Source organism: Amblyraja radiata, chromosome 18 (genome assembly GCF_010909765.2).
Source record: "Amblyraja radiata isolate CabotCenter1 chromosome 18, sAmbRad1.1.pri, whole genome shotgun sequence".
Lineage (NCBI taxonomy): Eukaryota > Metazoa > Chordata > Chondrichthyes > Rajiformes > Rajidae > Amblyraja > Amblyraja radiata.
Window position 1 is genome coordinate 20,420,598 of NC_045973.1, and position 17,675 is coordinate 20,438,272.

Below are 17,675 nucleotides of genomic sequence, written 5' to 3' on the forward strand. Positions count from 1 at the left end.
GAATACAATTTATGATAGGGATAGAATCAGAGTTGTACAACTCTGGCCTAACTTGCCCAAGCCAATCTAGGTGCTCCATCTACACTAGTCCCACCTGCTTGCATTTGGCACATATCCCTCTAAACCTTTCCTATCCATGTACCTGTCCAAATGTCTTTTAAATGTGGTTATAGTACTTCCCTCAACTACATCCTCTGGCAGCTGGTTCCATATATCCATTAGTCTCTGTGTGAAAAGTTTCCACTAAAGTTCCGAGTGAACCTTTCCCCTCTCACCATAAACCTATGTCTGGTTATTTTTTCCTTATTCTGGGTAAAAGATTCTGTGCAGTCATCCTATCTATCCCCCTCGTGATCTGATATACCTCTATAACATGATACCTCATCCTCCTGCAAGCTAGGGAATAAAGTCCTAGCCTGCCCAACCTCTCTCTACAGCTCAGACCCTCAAGCCCTGGCAACATCCTTGTAAATCGTCTCTGTACTCTTCCAGCTTAACAACATTTTTCCTATACCAGGTTGACCAAAACTGAACACAATGCGTCAAGTGTGGCCTCACCAACGTCTTGCACAACTGTAAAAAAACATCCCAACTTAAATAATACCCTGACCGATGAAAGCTTTCTTCGACCCTATCTACCTGTGATGCCAATTTCAACTAACTATGTACCTGCACTCCTAGATCCCTCTGATGTACAGCACTCCCCAGAGCCCTGCCATTCAATGAGAAGGTCTTGACCTGATTTAACTTCCCATCGTGAATCAAGAATACCTAAAGAAACACAAGGGGAGGAAATGGCCCCCAAACTGTTCAGAAAAGCTCTGTTAGCAAGTCTACAGGGGGAAGTGGGAACAGAACCATCAGTATCAGAACAAACTAAGTATGAACCATAAATTGGCAGGGCATGTAGTTCCCACTCTCCTGCGAGTGTGGCATGAGCATCTAATGAGTGGCTATTTGACCAACAAACAATTATACCACAACTCCATCAATGAGACTGTAAATGAGGAAAGATACATTAATTTTGCAAAACTTCGAAATATGCTCCAGGCTTCATCATCAGTCCTGATACAGCTTCACTGTTTCTGACAGATTAAGAGGCGCACTCAGGGAGTGAATTTTGCTATAACTTTTCCCAGTTCTATGAATCATAATTATAGCCAAATGTTTATTGTGGATATTTTTCCCCACAAATTGATCAGAGATATTCCAAAGCAGTTGGTGAGTAAAGTCTATATTGTCCCATGGGGATCTTCTTGTTACATCTGCACTTCCTGAAGTAAGAACTTGAGCAGTTTATGAAATTGCCCAAACATCTCTCTTCCCGGCTCATTCTACCTAATTCTGAGGTTCACAGCAACTCCAGTGCTTATCCAGATGCTGTTTCTATGCCAAGAGAGTTTCTGCTTTCACCTTTTCAGGCACTGAGCTCCTGTTGCCCGCCATCCTTTGTATGAAGATAGACACAAAATATTGACACAAATCATACACATATTTGTATGACACAAACATGAGGTGATCTAAAATGAAAAGGGGGAGCATTTATAATGTGATGAGCGATTGAAAAGTATCTTCAGAGGGATCTTAGTATCACTGTACATGAGTCAATGAAAGATAACAATTGGGTGGACAAAGCATTGAGGCAGAGCAGCAATATGTTGACCTTATTTCATGAGGATTTGGTTTCCCGAATAAGGACATCTTGTTCCAATTACATACAGCCCCTTTGTACCAATTGCAGTTTGGAAATTTATCTTCAAGGAGAGGAATTACAAAATGTTCACACAGATGAGGGAATGTGGGAAGAGGGAAGTAGCTGTAGCTGTCCCGCTGAGCCTGAGTGTGATTCTGAAGGTGTGATTGTGCAGCAGGAAACTATTTGGCATTACTTATCAGATGTGAAGGATGTAAATCCATCCTCTGAGCGTCTAGTCCTGCTTCTTCCATATCTAAGATAGACACAAAATGCTGGAGTAACTCAGTGAGACAGGCAGCATCTCTGGATAGAAGCAATAGGTGGCATTTTGGGTTGAGATCCTTCTTCAGACTGAGAGTCGGGGATGAAGGGTCTCAACCCGAAACATCACCCATTCCTTCTATCCAGAGATGCTGCCTGTCCCGCTGAGTTATTCCAACATTTTGTGTCTATCTTCGGTGTAAACATCGGTCCTACATCCTTTGTGTGAGTCCCTTCCTCAACTGCCTTCTCATCCCCTGCTAAATATCTGTGTATACTCTAAGTTAACTCTGATAAGGGAAATAGATCCTTCCCGTTCAATCAGAGGTGAATCACCAAGATACTGCCTGGTTTGGAGGACTTTTATTACAGAGAGAGATTGGACAGGCTCAGCTGGTTTTCCCAGGAGCGAAGGTGGCTGAGGGATGACCTGCTAGAAGCATATAAGATAATGAGAGGGACAGATAGGAGAAATAGCCAACGTTATTTTTGTCCAATGTGAGCAGTATCAATAACAAGATGGTATAGGATTGAGGTATAAGGAAAGAGTATTGAAGTGGATTGCAGCCTCAAATTCACGTTCCTGTTTACCTAGGGCAACATTTTACCATCTTGCATGAATCTATCTTTGTTTGCCTTAAAAATCACCCTTTGAGGAAGAATGCTGCAATGACTCATGACCCTCTGACAGAAACGAAAATCGCCTCATCGCTTGTGACTTCATTAACATGTTATTCACAACAAGGGAGTAGGTAGGTGGAACTTAAAATTCCATTCCAAAAGAGTGAAAGGTCTATGATGACCATCGAATTAGTCTGCGTGCCATTCTCTTTGTACATTCCTAGATATGCCACTGGGTGAGTAAACGGGGATTTGAGGTTTTGTCCGATAGGATGTATTCTCCAGCAAGGTTCAGGCACAATTAGCCACAATTTAGCAGAGGGCAGAAGCGTCAGTTACAGACCAGCCTGTAATTCCAACACCAGGCTGAACTCTAACTGAGGCTTCCGCCCTCTGCTAAAATTCGGGGGCTAATGTGGTGAATCACCAAAACTTTCCCAAGAACGTTGGGGTGAGCTGGACCAATAATGACAACTTCAGTTATGGAAAGGTGTTTGAGAGATGGGGAAATAAAGTGTCCGATGCCAGATGCAAATGGTGGTGCAGGGAGAAGCAGTGAGGTAAAAAACAAAAGGTGAGGTGCCATTGTTTACTGATTTGTACTGCGAGCCTGTTTACTATTAAATACATTTTACTCAATATGTTGTTCTGTCTGGAATTTCTTTGGGATTCGAAGACCTTCCTCAGATTTATATCCAGTACTGTATTTGGAGCTTCACACTGCATTTAATTTCTATCAGTTTTATTACAATTATTTAATAAACCCAGGTTTAATGGATTCTTATTTTAATTCAGCTGGGAGGGATCCACAAAGATAACAAGATTTACGTATCCTTATACACAGTTTCATGCATGGCGTGCCGAAGAATCTGCAAGAAAGGAGATTAAATGTAAGTGTTAACTACCCCCTACCCATAACACACGTACCTCAATCTCATTTGATTATGGGAAATGCTAAAAAAGACACGAAGTGCTGGAGTAACTCAGAGGGTCAGGCAGCATCTCTGGAGAACATGGATAAGTGACGTTTTCAGGTTGAGACCCTTTATCAGACCTGCTGAGTTATTCCAGCACTTGGTGTCCTTTTGTGTGTTAACCAACATCTGCTGTTCTTTGTTTCTACATGAGGAATACGCTTGTTTATGCTGCTTTAAATGAAGGCAACAGCTATACAGTTATTCTGCTCCTTAGCACTAGGATTACACCACCCAGCCTCACAATTCCCACTCAATAAGTGGCTACTATTCAGCTCCTACACGGACATGAAATGATTCCAAGATATTTGTGTTCCACCAGTGCAGTGCCTATCATTGGGTATTGTGTACCAGTTTGTCCTGCTTGGGTGAATCAGTAAAGGTTATCAACTGTGCCAAATATGCTGTTTGGATGCCACACAGCAGTGATGGTGTGGAGCGGGGACTTCAATGAAGTGCATGGACCTATTTTCATTTAAAAGTGGCACCAGGTATTGTAAAATCACTTGTTTCTCTTATGCAGAATGTACTTTGAAATATTAGTTGGAAAGTTCTTCATTTATGAAGGTGGAGTGCCTAGGATGCTCAGTAGAAAATCAATTCTGATGCCAGATTATATGGGGAAGAAGGGAGAGGGAGTTATATAGTTACCTAAAAGTGATTAATGCAATGTTCACACAGTTGGCTGCTACCAAAGCATAATATGAGGAGTTCTTCCTCCTGTTTGCGTGAGTATGAATGAGTCCGACAAGAGTCTGAAGTGTATCTGTCACTCTTCAGATACCACAGGAGCAAAATAACCACTCTAAATACATGGCCTTTACACCAGTTAAGGGATTTAAATCAGCAGATTTGAAACCTGACATAAACTTGAAACATTTCAGAGTCCGGCTTCATTCTGGAAAAACCTTTTGAGAAGGTGAAATATATATATTCATCACATACAGAAAAAGACAGGCAGGAGCTTGTGTGTTTGACATGGGTCGTCCCTGGTTTCCATTCCAACACAATATTCGGCATGGGAACAGGGTGTATGTGTAGTGCCAAGGGTTGTGGACGTAGCCCAGTCCATCAGGCAATCAATCCAGCCTCCCCTTCAATCACTCCATCTACACTTCATGCTGCCTCGGGGAAGCAGCCAACAAACTCAAGGACCACTCACACCCTGGTCATTCCCTCTTATTCATTCTTCTGTCAGACAGAGATATAAAAGCTTGTGTGTATGTACCTCCAGATTCAGGAACAGCTCCTTCCCTGCTGTTATCAGACTCTTGAACGGCCCTCTCATAAACTAAGTATGTAATCCCAATCTATCTTGTTGTGGGCTTTCAATTACTTTTTTTTCTGCTCGTTCTTTCTATCTGTAACAGTATATTCAACACTCTGTTTCCTTTTTGTACCACCTGTTGTCCTCATGTGTGGATTGATTGTACTAGTGCATCGATGATTTTCTCAGATAGCATGCAGAGCAAAGTTTTTCACTGGATCTCGGTACTTGTGATAATAATAAACCAATAACACCAAGGCACAGGGCGAGAGCAGTGGTTAGCAATGGTGCTGACTGCTCCCTGCCATTCAGCACAGCTGAAGTTTGGACATGCGTCTCAGGTAAAGCAGACTCTGAACTGAGCAGGATGAAGAGAGGGAGGCAGTTTTTGAGGAGAAGCACGATGAGGAAGGGGCCATTGTCAGCTGAGTAATTATCCTGCAAGCCAGAGCCAAAGTAAAGAAGGGGGAGAGGGGAATATCTGACGGCTGGGTGGAGGAGGAGAAAGAATGGGAGAATGAATGGAGTGTCAAAGGACAGGAGGAAGAGGAGCAGAAGGAGCAGGAGGAGGTGGAGCAGGAGGAAGAGGAGAAGGAGGAAGAGGAGGATGAAGGAATATGTGTGGATCAGAAGGAGGTAGAGGATGAAGAGAGTGCCTGAGTGACAGAAGGAGGAATAAAAGGTTGTAGACTGTCAGGAGTAGGAGGCGTGGGGAGCACAATACGGGCTGAATCCAAGGAGTAGCAGGAGAGGAGAAGTAGGTCCAGGGAGATTCCAGACATCAGGGGGTGGAGGAAAGAGGCAGAGACTGATGCAAGTAATGTGGAGGAGGAGGATGGAGGCAGTGTGCGAGGCCCAGGCGGGCAGATGGGGAGGAATCAGGCTGGAGGCAGAAATGGAGGAGCTGCAGATAGAGGAGGATGCAGGCAGCAGTCTGAGGAACAGCAGGAGGAGGATGGAGAAGCCGGCAGTCTGAGCAGCGGAGTAGGAGGATTCATGCACTTCCCAATTAGAAGGTGGAGCAGGGCTGGCAGAGTATGTCAGTCATGCCTGAACAACAGGAAGAATGTGATGCAGGTAGGAATGAATAGGAAGACTTGATGGTGGATGCGGTCTGTGTCTTAAGTAGGAGGAAGCAGGCAGTGTTCGAAGAGCAGGAGGTGGGAGATTCTGCTCCATCCTTGCCCATTCATGTGGCCGGTCCATTTCCCGTGAGGCCTAACTAAATCTGCCCCACATCCCACTCTGCCACATCGACTGGCATCGATTGGCTACATTACACTTGATTCCCTGATTAATATCATGATATAGATTGTGAACAGCTTGAACCCCAATAGGAATCCATGTAACACCCCACTAGTTAATCTCCCCATCTAGCTTTAATTTAGTTTAGAGATACAGCACGGAAGCAGGTCCTTCGGTCTACTGAGTCCACGCCGGCCAGTGATCCCCATACAATAGCACTCTCCTACATACTAGGGACTCTTTTAACAATTTTTAGCAAAGCCAATTAACTAGAACACCCAGAAAAACCCCAGATTGTCCAAGGGGAGAAGGTATAAATTCCATACAGACAGCATCCGTAGTCACAATTGAACCCCGGTCTCTGGCGCTGTAAGGCAGCAACTCTACCACTGCCCGCCCTGACTGTGATTGTTCAAAGGTTCAAAGGTCTTTTATTGTCACGTGTACCAATTAAGGTACGGTGATATTCGATTTACTATACAGCCATGCTAAAAAATAGCAACAAGACACACAACCACATAAACGCTAACATAAACATCCACCACAGAGGATTCCCCACATTCCTCACTGTGATGGAAGGCAATAAAGTTTAATCTTCTTCCCTCTTTATTCTCCCGCAGTCGGGGCAGTCGTACCATCCACAGTCGGGGTGATCGAAGCTCCCGCGGCCGGTGATCGAAGACCCCACGTCGGGGCGATTGAAGCACCCGCGTTGGGGCGGTCGAAGCTCCTGCGGTTGGAGCTCCTCAAGTCGATCTCTAACCAGGGACCGCGAGCTCCATGATGTCAAAGTCCGCAGGTTCCAGCAGTTGGAGCTCCTGAAGTCGGTCTCCAGCAGAGGCCACCTACTCCTTGATGTTAGGCCGCAGTGCGGGCAGAGAAACGATATGGAAACAAATTGCACCTCCATCGAGGTAAGAGACCAAATAAAAGTTCCCCCCATCCCCCACATAAAGTAAGTAAGTAAGTTTATTGGCCAAGTATTCACATACAAGGAATTTGCCTTGGTGCTCCGCCCACAAGTAACAACATGACATACAGTGACAGTTACGAATGACTCACAAAATACTAAATAATAAAACATTAATGATAAAACACCATTGATCAAGTATGTGAACCAACAAAATACCAGATCAAAGGGAGGCTACAGATTTTTGGTTATTGAGTAGAGCAACTACTCGTGGATAAAAACTTTTTATGTCTGGCTGTGGCAGCTTTGACAGTCCGGAGTCGCCTTCCAGAGGGAAGTGATTCAAAGAGTTTGTGGCCAGGGTGAGAGGGGTCAGAGATGATCTTGCCCGCTCGCTTCCTGGCCCTTGCAGTGTACAGTTCATCAATGGAGGGAAGGTTGCAGCCAATAATCTTCTCTGATCGGACGATTCGCTGCAGCCTCCAGGTGTCGTGCTTGGTGGCTGAGCCAAACCAGACCATGATGGAAAAGGTGAGAACAGACTCTACGATGGACATGTAGAATTGGACCATCATTGCCTGTGGCAGATTGTGCTTCCTCAGCTGCCGCAGGAAGTACATCCTCTGTTGTGCCTTTTTGACTGTGGAGTCGATGGTAGCCCCCCACTTAAGGTCCTTGGAGATGATGGTTCCCAGGAACTTGAAAGACTCCACAGATGTGACTGTGATGTTGTTGGTGGTGAGTGGGGTGAGGGGACGGAGAGCTCTCCTAAAGTCTACAATCAATTCCACTGTCTTAAGCGCATTGAGCTCTAGGTTGTTGCTACGGCACCAGGACGCCAGCTGTGACACTTCGTGTCTGTAGGCAGATTCCTCCCCATCCTGGATCAGTCCAATCAGGGTTGTGTCGTCAGCAAACTTGAGAAGCTTGACAGAGGTGTATGTGGAGGTGCAGTCGTTGGTGTAGAGAGAGTAGAGGAGAGGAGAGAGTACGCAGCCTTGCGGTGCTCCTATGCTGAGTGTTTGCGGGTCCGAGATGTACTTTCCCAGCCTCACATGCTGCTTCCTGTCTGTCAGGAAGTTGGTGATCCACTGACAGAGAGGTTCAGGCACAGTCAACTCAGAAAGTTTGGAGTGTAGTAGCTCTGGCACAATGGTGAACCTACGGGTGGCGCCAGCAAATAAAACAAGCTAAAGAACACTAAAACATACATTTAACACATGCTATAAAACAACAAAAAAAGGAATGGACGAGACAGACTGTTAACATTGCCGACGCGACCCGTAGGTTCACGGTGATTGTCTGGATGAATGTGGCAATCATTGCCCAACGACCAGCGTTAGACATATGGAGAGATCGAAATAATGGATAAGGATTTTAGCAGAAAATGGATTGAGGTAGAGAAGGAACTGGTAACACTATAGGTGAGGTAGTACACAGTCTGTGCGGTGGAGAGGTCACAGTTGGAAGTTCACCCCTGGATTACATAGGATGTCAAGATTGCTAATAGTCTGAATGCACCCAAAATAGGAAACTGAAAAGAGAATAGAAGTATACTTGGAAAGCATTAGTGATGAAATTTGGATATAGACACAATAGTGACAGAATTAATTGTAAATGGACATGCATAAAAAAATGACTCAGACAACTCTTGGTCAATGAATTCTCAGAGATTTTTAGAACTTCACAATAATCAAAAGTGGAAAACAGTAGTGAGATAAAGCTAAATCATATCAACAGTCAAAGTGAAGTACAATTACATGAAGCAAAAGTTCTGAATAAAATCTGGCAATTTAGCAGACAGGCCTTCTGTCAGAATGCATTTATTGATTGGAGCCATCGGGAGCAGCTAAACTTCCTTGTGTAAATTGACACGAATGTTGCTGAATACTTTCCCCAGGGCTTCGTAGAAGGGGTCGCAGAAGGTGTGAATACATATGGAGAAGATCCTGTTGATGCACTGGATCTCAATCAAGTAGCTCTTGATACAAGGCATAATAGCCCAAATGTGGCAGAAGGAGAGGCAAGCAAAGTAGAAGCCCCAGATCAGTGATAGAGGGACACCAAAGATAGCGGAGAGTATTCGGTAGCACCAGTATTTGGAGACGGTGAAGACTGTGAAGCTGGTTTTCCACACGCCATCCAGGCTGTATGTGCCCTCAGGCTCCGCAATCACATCTTCAAAGTCCACCTGCGGGATATAACCAACATCATACATTAACTCTCCATGTATTGTCAAACACCAAGCATCTCTGTCTGAAAATTGGGTTGGTTTTGTAAGCATTTTAATGATGTTCAATGACAATTCAAATATTGGATTTATTGTTTGTGGGAACACTATCTGCATATTCCGCAGGAGTGGAAACGTTCTTGTGGAAATTGGAGAATACCTGGTTCCAATTATCTGCCAGTCAAATTATGTTGCTTGGAGTTGAACATTTCAAATGTTCAGTAGGTGGATAATAATTACATAAACAATCAAAGCAGGAGAAGATGATTCAGCTCTCACATATGCTCTGCCATTAAATAAGATCAAAGTTGATCATTTACCTCAATGCCACTTTCTTGCACTAACTACATCCTTTGGTAGACACAAAATGCTGGAGTAACTCAGCAGGACGGGCAGCATCTCTGGAGAGAAGGACCGGGTGACGTTTCGGGTTGAGACCCTTCGTTTTGTGTCTATCTTCGGTTTAAACCAGCATCTGCAGTTCCTTCATACACTCTACATCCTTAGGTCCGAATAATGAAAAGCTTTGTTTGGACTGCATGGAAAACAAAGCTTTTCACTGCATCTGGGTACACGTGACAAAAATAAACATAAACCTAATATCTAAAAATCTCTCAAATTCGAGTTCAACTTTACATTGGGTTGCCATACAGCCATACAAATAACAAGAACACAACACTATTTAATACTAAGTTGGGATGAAGTGTGGCTTGTTATGTGCAACCTGGATTTGCTCCAATGCACCTGCTTTCTCTGATCAACTGTCAAAAGTACTGTCAAAAAAAGCTCAGGCAAATGATATTGCATTGCTGGTGTTCCTGCGATGTAATCCTTCATGCCGTACTCAGACCTGCACTATGCAGTTCCACATCAGTAGGAAGCTCCTCGAAGAGGTGTTGGCACTGTCAGCTGAGACACAGCCGCACAACAGCCTGACCCAGTTTTTATATTAAATTAGCAAGCAAAGGTGGGTGGGAAAATTCCTCACTTTCATTTAAATAAAAGTCCATTGGATTTGTTGCAGCAGTGTAACACAGCGGTGACACTTTGTACCAATCTCAGGCACTCTCACTCAGTGCAATGACCACTTGACTCCCGCTGATGTGAATTAAGTCCAGCAGGTTTTCTTCCCGAAGGACCCTGGCAAATTAGTTTAATTTTTACAATGGAACAATGTCACAATGGAAAATCTCGGACGGCACGGTGGCGCAGCGGTAGAGTTGCTGCCTTACAGCGCCAGAGACCCGGGTTCCATCCTGACTATGGGTGCTGTCTGTACAGAGTTTGTACATTAACCCTGTGACCGCGTGGGTTTTCTCTGGATGATCCGGTTTCCTCCCATATTCTAAAGATGTACAAGTTTGTATGTTAATTGGCTTCAGTGAAAATTGTACATTGTCCCTAGTGTGTGCAGGATCGTGCTCGTGTACGGGGTCACAAGTCGGCGCGGACTCGGTGGGCTGTATCTCTAAACTAAACTAAACTAAAAATGGCTTTGCAGTGACACAAGAAACTGCAGGTGTTGCAATCCCGAGCAAAAGTCAAACTTCTGGAGGAACCCAGGCAGCATCTGGTTAGGCAGCTTCTGTGGAGGCAAAGGGATGGTCTACGCTTCGGGTCGAGACCCTGCATCAGGACTCAGAGTGTAAAGTAGAGAATACTCCGGTCACTCCCTCTTCTCCCCTCTCCCATCAGGCAAGAGGTGCAGCAGTGTGTAAATGCACACTTCCAGATTCAGGGACAGTTTTTTCCCAGCTGTTATCAGGCAACTGACCCATCCTATCACCAACTAGAGAGCGGTCCTGAGCTACCATCTACCTCTTTGGAGACCCTCAGACTATCTTTAATCGGACTTTACTGGACTATCTTGCGCTAAACGTTTTATAATTTATCTGTACACTGTGAACAGTTTGATTGTAATCATGTATTGTCTTTCCACTGACTGGGTAGCAAGCAACAAAAGCTTTTTCACTGTATCTCAGTATACATGACAATAAACTAAACTAACTAACTAACTAGAGGGGAGATAGCCCGTTTAAAAAGGTGAGCGAGAGGGGTGAGGCAACGGCTGCCAAATAGCTGGAAAATAGACACAAAATGCTGGAGTAACTCAGCAGACCAGGCAGCATCTCTGGAGAAAAGGAATAGGCGATGTTTCAGACCGAACTGTAGAAGGGTCTCGACCCGAAAAGTCAACTATTCCTTTTCTCCAGAGAAACTGACTGACCTGCTGAGTTACTCCAGCATTTTGTGTCTATCTTTGGTGTAAGCCAGCATCTGTAGTTCCCTACACAAGTGATGGGTGGAACCAGGTGTGGGGAATGGGAGGGGTGTGTTGATGGGTAGCCTGGTAGTGACTGATCTGAATGTTTTACTTCCAATTTTGTGCCTTAGCTGAATTCAAACACTGAATTGCAAGTGGGGTCTACAGCACGGTAAGCAGAAAGCCAGTGACTCCAAGGGCTGCTTGTTGCTAGGCTACTCAAACATCAGCAAAAGTGCTGAGCCTCCACTCCAAAAACAGAAAGTTAATTGGGGTCAAGTTACAGCTCAGCCAATCAGGCTGTCCCGCCCTCCTGGGCACCAGAGGTCCCCTCGGCTCTCTGCAATGGTGCTGGGCCGTGCAGAGCGTGTGAGTGGGACATTCCACCACCGCAAGTGACATTCCATCACAGCAAGATCCGCCAGCTGCCTGCCACCCGTCCCAGGGCATTGATTTACCTCAGCAAATACCACCCTAACCCACCGGAATGCAAAAACCCCCAAGAGGAGAAAAGTGAGGTCGTCTGTCATATAACGTCTGGGGGTTTATGCATATGTTTAAACCCCACTTGACTTTAGGCATGGTTTGGGCATGATCAAGTGCATGACTAATTGCTCAGGAAGCTTGTAAAGAACTTTGTTTCACCGTGCCTATCTGTAGATTTGAATTCTCTTTCAGAAAACTGTTTGGAATTTAAAATGCAATGTCAGTAAAAGTTAGATGGAGACACAAGGAACAGCAGACGCTGGTTTACAAAAGAAACACAAAGTGTTGGAGCAACTCAACAGGTCAAGCAGCATTATTGGAAGACATAGATAGGTGACATTTCTAAATTGGTCTAAAGACGGTGTTCCAACCCAAACCCTAATTTATCCAGAGATGCTGCGTGACCTGCTCAGTTTCTCCAGCACTTTGTGTTTTCTTTAGCTAGTAAAGTTAGTCACGAAAACCAAATGAAGCTTACCATCTTCAGCTGGATCTCAGTCCCAACTCAAAGTGGCTGAACAATTGTCCTTCTAAGTGTAGTCATAGAGCCATCGTGAGGCAGAACACCAAAACAGGCCCTTCGGCCCTCTGTGTCCACACTGACCTTCCACCACCTTTGTAGTAATTGCAGTTGAGAAGTTTATCTTGAAGGAGAGGAATTCCAAAATTCTCACAAAGATGAAGGAATGGGGGAAGAGGGAAGTGTGAGATGGAAGGTGAGATTGTGCAACAGGAAACCCCATAGCATTTCGTGTTGCGTGAAGATGTAATTCTATCCTCTGGGGATCTAGTCCTGCTCCTTCCATATCCTCAAAAGTCAGAGGATGTGGAAGAGGACCTATCCTGTCCACAATCTTGCTGTGGGTTGCCTCCAGCCAGACCCAGATATGACATAGGTAACTTAAGCAAGCCATTCAGCTTTTCAATTCTGTTCTGCTATTCAGTTAGATCACAACAGTATCTGAACTCTAATGACCTGCTTTGGTTAGTTAAGCTATTGGTGCTTCGCTTTAAATGTAGTTGCGGTCCCACTAATGTAGATGCTCACCACCTTGGCCACCAACAGAATCTAGCAGGTTTAGATGGACAAATGGAGTTTTGAATAGATTAAATAAATTCCTGATTTGTAACATCCATCCACCACCAACCACTAGGCAGGTTGAGTTAAAAACAACCCCATGGTTCTTTAAGTGTTTGCAAGCAAATAAATGAAAGATTTAGCAGCTCCGTGGCACAATTCACACCATCATAGTTATAACAATGGCACAAATCAATTTTCTCTTGGTTCTTCTTCTTGCGAATGAAACATAAACCAAAGGAATAGTTAGATCGCAAGCCGGGTGTTGAGCAGCCAGGTTGTTGTCTCTGCGTCAATGTCTGCCAGGCCCTGAGCTCCATTTGGTGGGTGGTAGAGTGGGCATCCAGAGATGACATGGTTGGATGTCTGTTGTACTGCTCCGCATTCACAGGCTGGGCTTTGACGGAGCCCCCCTCTCCACACGCTGGCATTGAAACTCCCAACTCCAGTACGAAGTTTGTTGAGCTTCACCCATGCTCCTCTGGGGAGGTCAGACTCTGGACAGCTTTTATCAAGCTTTCACCAATATCTCTTGGTGAAAACACAAAAAAATGCTGCCTGAATCACTCAGGCCAAATGTTGACTGCAGAGAAACTAAACTCCAGTCATGTCTCTGCCTATCCCAATGGGAAAGGATGTGTCTTTTCACCAACTAGTCATTGGGTGGTGTAATTGGATCAACTGTACTAATGATCATTTCCATTTTATACAGTAAAGGTCAAAGAACTCAGTCTCAGCTTTCTATTTTACACCCAGCTATTGAACTCATTTGCAATTCTTCATGCCACTCATTGCTTCCCAATTCATCCTCAGTTGTTTGAATCAGAATCAATTTGAGACATTGGTCCTTTTCCAATACTCACCTTGGGTTAGCAATTTAAAAGCTCTTGTCTTGCACTAGTGGAGATGGGCACAACATACTGTGCACAGAGGGCATGTTGTAGGTCTGCATAGGTATTGTAGGCTAAAGTTCTCCACATCACCGTCTGCATCTCTCGTTTCTCATATCCCTAACCAGTCTGAAGAAGGGTCTCGACCCAAAACGTCACCCATTCCTTTCCTCCAGAGATGCTGCCTGTCCCGCTGAGTTACTCCAGCTTTTTGTGTCTATCTTCGTAGGTTAAAGGGCCTGTTTCCTGTATCTACTCTTCTAAGTTACATGTATATAACTTTTGTGCCTTCCATCACAACGGGAAGCGCTGGTCCTACTGTTGTTGGATGTTTTATGTTTTTATGTTGATTATGTATGGATATACGTATGTATGTATATATGTTTATGTTTGTGTATGTGTGTATATACTGTCAGGTCAAGGCATAGCCTTGCAACTGGTACCATGTAGTCCAGTTCAACCTGTGGGACATTCTCATCCTTCATGGAAAGTCTGCTCTGGTGGACCATGCGGAAGAGATCTTTATGAACCAATGGCTGGAAAGGTGACGCAGCAACGCACTGTGGATTGCGAAGGGCTAGTCAGAGCATTAAAGACGACATGGCCATCCACTGCAGCCAAGAAGTCTCCAGCCGTGATGATTTTTCATACCACTGGACTTCTGCAGCCAAGAGGGTGGGGTTGTTACTGTGAAACAGCTTCTCCACCTTAAACTCATTCACATACAGGTTTTTGGGCAGCACTCTTCTCTACACAAAGTCCTGTGGCGATGGGCTAGGAGCAGAACGACAGAGTAGAAGTTACTACTGGAAGTCGTAGTTCCACACCTGCACGTAGGCGGCCTATGGACCAGTGGTCGCTCTTCTTTGTATCAGGCCAGCCCACGCTGGTCAACTTGTCCCGTCTGCACTAGTCCTATCTGTCTGCATTTGGCCCATAATCCTCTAAATCCTATCCATGTATCTATCCAAGTGTATTTTAAACGTTTTGAAACCTATCCCCTCATATAGACACATCAAAAGTTCCAATAGATTGTTTTGATGAATAAAGAAGCTGCACAATGACCTAAACAATATTCCTCATAAAATTGACATTTGGACAAATGCAACATTGTAATCATGCCAACACAGTGTTAATTGTGAAAGGCCAAGAGCTACCCCATGGATGTAAAAGTCTTTACCAATTTATTTTTGAACTTTTGCTTCCTTTTTCAAAACGTTCTGAAGAGTTAGATCGGTAAGATATAAAGTTTCAGACCACCGGCACATGTGGGATAATCAATGAAGATGATGCTTTACAACTGTGGCCAATATCGAATCGCAGGCAGTAAGTACTACAGTAAATGCAACTCAACCCAGAGTCTGTACATTCATAACGTTGGTTAAATATAGCGCGGTTGTCAACACTCTGTGAAGCTCGGGATATTTAAAGCAGGAACGAATTTAAAGCGGCAACACTTCTCCTCCCTACCAGTAAAAAAAAATGATTGAAGAGACGGAGGAACTGTCAATAATGGGGTGCATTTAGTCTTTAGAAATTGAACTGAACTTCAAGGTGCGCGCTTGTTTTAAGTATTTAGTGTAGCAGTTATTAAATGACAGGTGTATGAGCACAATATAAAGGGCAGCGGTTAATGAATGGGAGAGCTGTTAGTCACAGGTTTTCGCGTTACAAGAAACAAACTCCCACGACATGCAGGTTACAAAGAGAGGGTGAGAGATATACCTTGACCACGTCCTCGTTGATGTGGTTGGGGTCGCGGTTCACCAGGTCGATTTCCTTGTTGATGCCGCCCGTGAACTTCTGCTCGGCGCTGTTGGGTTTAGTCTCGGCCATGACTCTCGATAACTTTGCCACCGCTCAACTGGCCTGAGCGTCGCGGTCAAAGCGACGGGGAGTGCAGTCTGCCTGTGCGGCCAGGAGGTGCCGAGGGCTCCTCCACAAACTCCCCCCAACACGGTCACACCCGGGATGTCAGTCTGCAAGGCAAACAGCTCTGATCCCTGCAGCCCCGCCGTCCCACCAGCCCGTGGCACTCCTCAGCGAAAGAGCCGGGAGGACAGGCGGCCACCGGCACCATTATAGGGCATCCCCTCGCCCTGTTTTAATAATAACACCGACAGAAATTCCTCACTTGTTGCCTTTACACTGGAGCAGAAACACCGGGCTCTGGGATATTGGGTACTGTTATGGACTATTTGGTTTAGAACATTGGTCAAGTTTGAATTGCTTTGCTATTAACCAAAAAAAAAAACAACACTCAAAAGCATCCTTAGAATTTCTTTTTTCACACTTATAATGGTAGAGGTGAGTGGTCTGTATCCTAGCAGTCCTTGCAGCTACAACACTTGTACATATCTAGTGCAAGTCTAGAGCTCACTTGCTCACAATGAGTTTCCTCTACATCGAATAAATCAAATGTAGATTGGGTGACGGTTTTCTCAGAATTTAACACTTTGGGCTGCAAGAATGACCAGCTTGCTGAATACTATAAATCTCCCTCCCACTCATCCTCTGACCTTTCTGGGTTTGGATTCTTGCACTATTCCAGCAAAGCTCAATGTAAACCCAAGGAACAGCCACTAATTTTCTGACTGAACACTCCTTGATTCCAACCGTCAACTCTCAATATTGAATTCAACAATTTCCAGAGGATCAGCCTTATGTCAGTAGTGGCTACTTCAGGTGAAAAAGTTATCAAACTGTAATGTTAACTGTGGTTTCCTCTCTTTTCATCAGCCTCTACTTTCTTTCAGATTCTCAGTAGCCGCAGGGTTTTGCAACTCACACTCTCAGCATTTATTTTTACTCTCTCTCCTCTACTTATACTTCTGCAGACATATCAGTTGTGCTTAATAAGCCTTCACCACCCTCTTTCATCCACCACCATCAACACTTGTGTCAATCCTGATCTTCACCATAGCACTGACATTCAATTTGTTCCATCTACCCTATGATTGCAGTTCCCTTTGATGTCTCCACCCTTTCATGGCTTTCCCATTGTTCTATGCACCGCACCCCCAGCCCCCCTTCTCATCATCATCATCATCGTTGAAACCATCAACGAGCACGGTGCCTTACAACGCTATGTACGACAGTGATCGCAACTTCTACTGAAGTGTGGATGGCCCGTTGGATCACTAGGAGCTCATCCACCCTTTGACAGGTCTTGTTTTTGGTCCTGCTGGGGGTCCACACCCCCCTCCTCACCTGGCAAACCAGGTGGGGGAGATGGTTTAGTCGCCAACTATCCGGCCATGGAGCAGGTAGCACGGGATTACATGGTACCCGTGGCGGGGGGAACTCCCCCCGACCTGACCTGAAAAGCGATAGTGATAGTGTGCGGGAATCGCTAGTCAGTGCAGACTCGGTGGGTCAAAGGGCATGTTTCCACGCTGTATCTCTAAACTAAACGAAACTAAAGATATTACAAAAACATGCCTGGTGAAAGGTTGGCAGCTCAATGTTCCAGGGTACAAACATAGCAAAGACAAAAAGGCTTTTAACCCCCCCCCCCCCCCCCCACCTTCTCTGCTTCAGAAAATTAACATGGTTTTACTCTGTCCACCGATACTGCCTGACCCGTAGGGTTTCCAGCGTTGTTGTTTTCATTTCTGATCGTGCCCTGGTACTTTAAGCAGAGTCAAATCCTTCCTAGTGAGATTTGATTACTGTTCTGTTTCAATAAAATTTCCAGTAGTGACTCCCATTTTGTTGATAACATTAATCTGCTCAGTCTTTCATGAGGATCAAG

The 17,675-nt window shown here is 44.8% G+C and overlaps 1 protein-coding gene across 1 annotated transcript; it reads right to left on the reverse strand.

Annotated features, from left to right (window-relative positions):
- Nucleotides 1–8,628: 8,628 nt before the first annotated feature.
- On the reverse strand, nt 8,629–16,005 carry cav3 (caveolin 3). The gene is made up of 2 exons (XM_033036778.1): nt 15,647–16,005; nt 8,629–9,165 (listed from the first exon to the last, which is right to left on the reverse strand). The coding sequence occupies exons 1-2, from the start codon at nt 15,755–15,757 to the stop codon at nt 8,824–8,826; spliced, it is 453 nt and encodes a 150-aa protein (XP_032892669.1). The 5' UTR covers nt 15,758–16,005; the 3' UTR covers nt 8,629–8,823.
- Between the last annotated feature and the right edge of the window lie 1,670 nt (nt 16,006–17,675).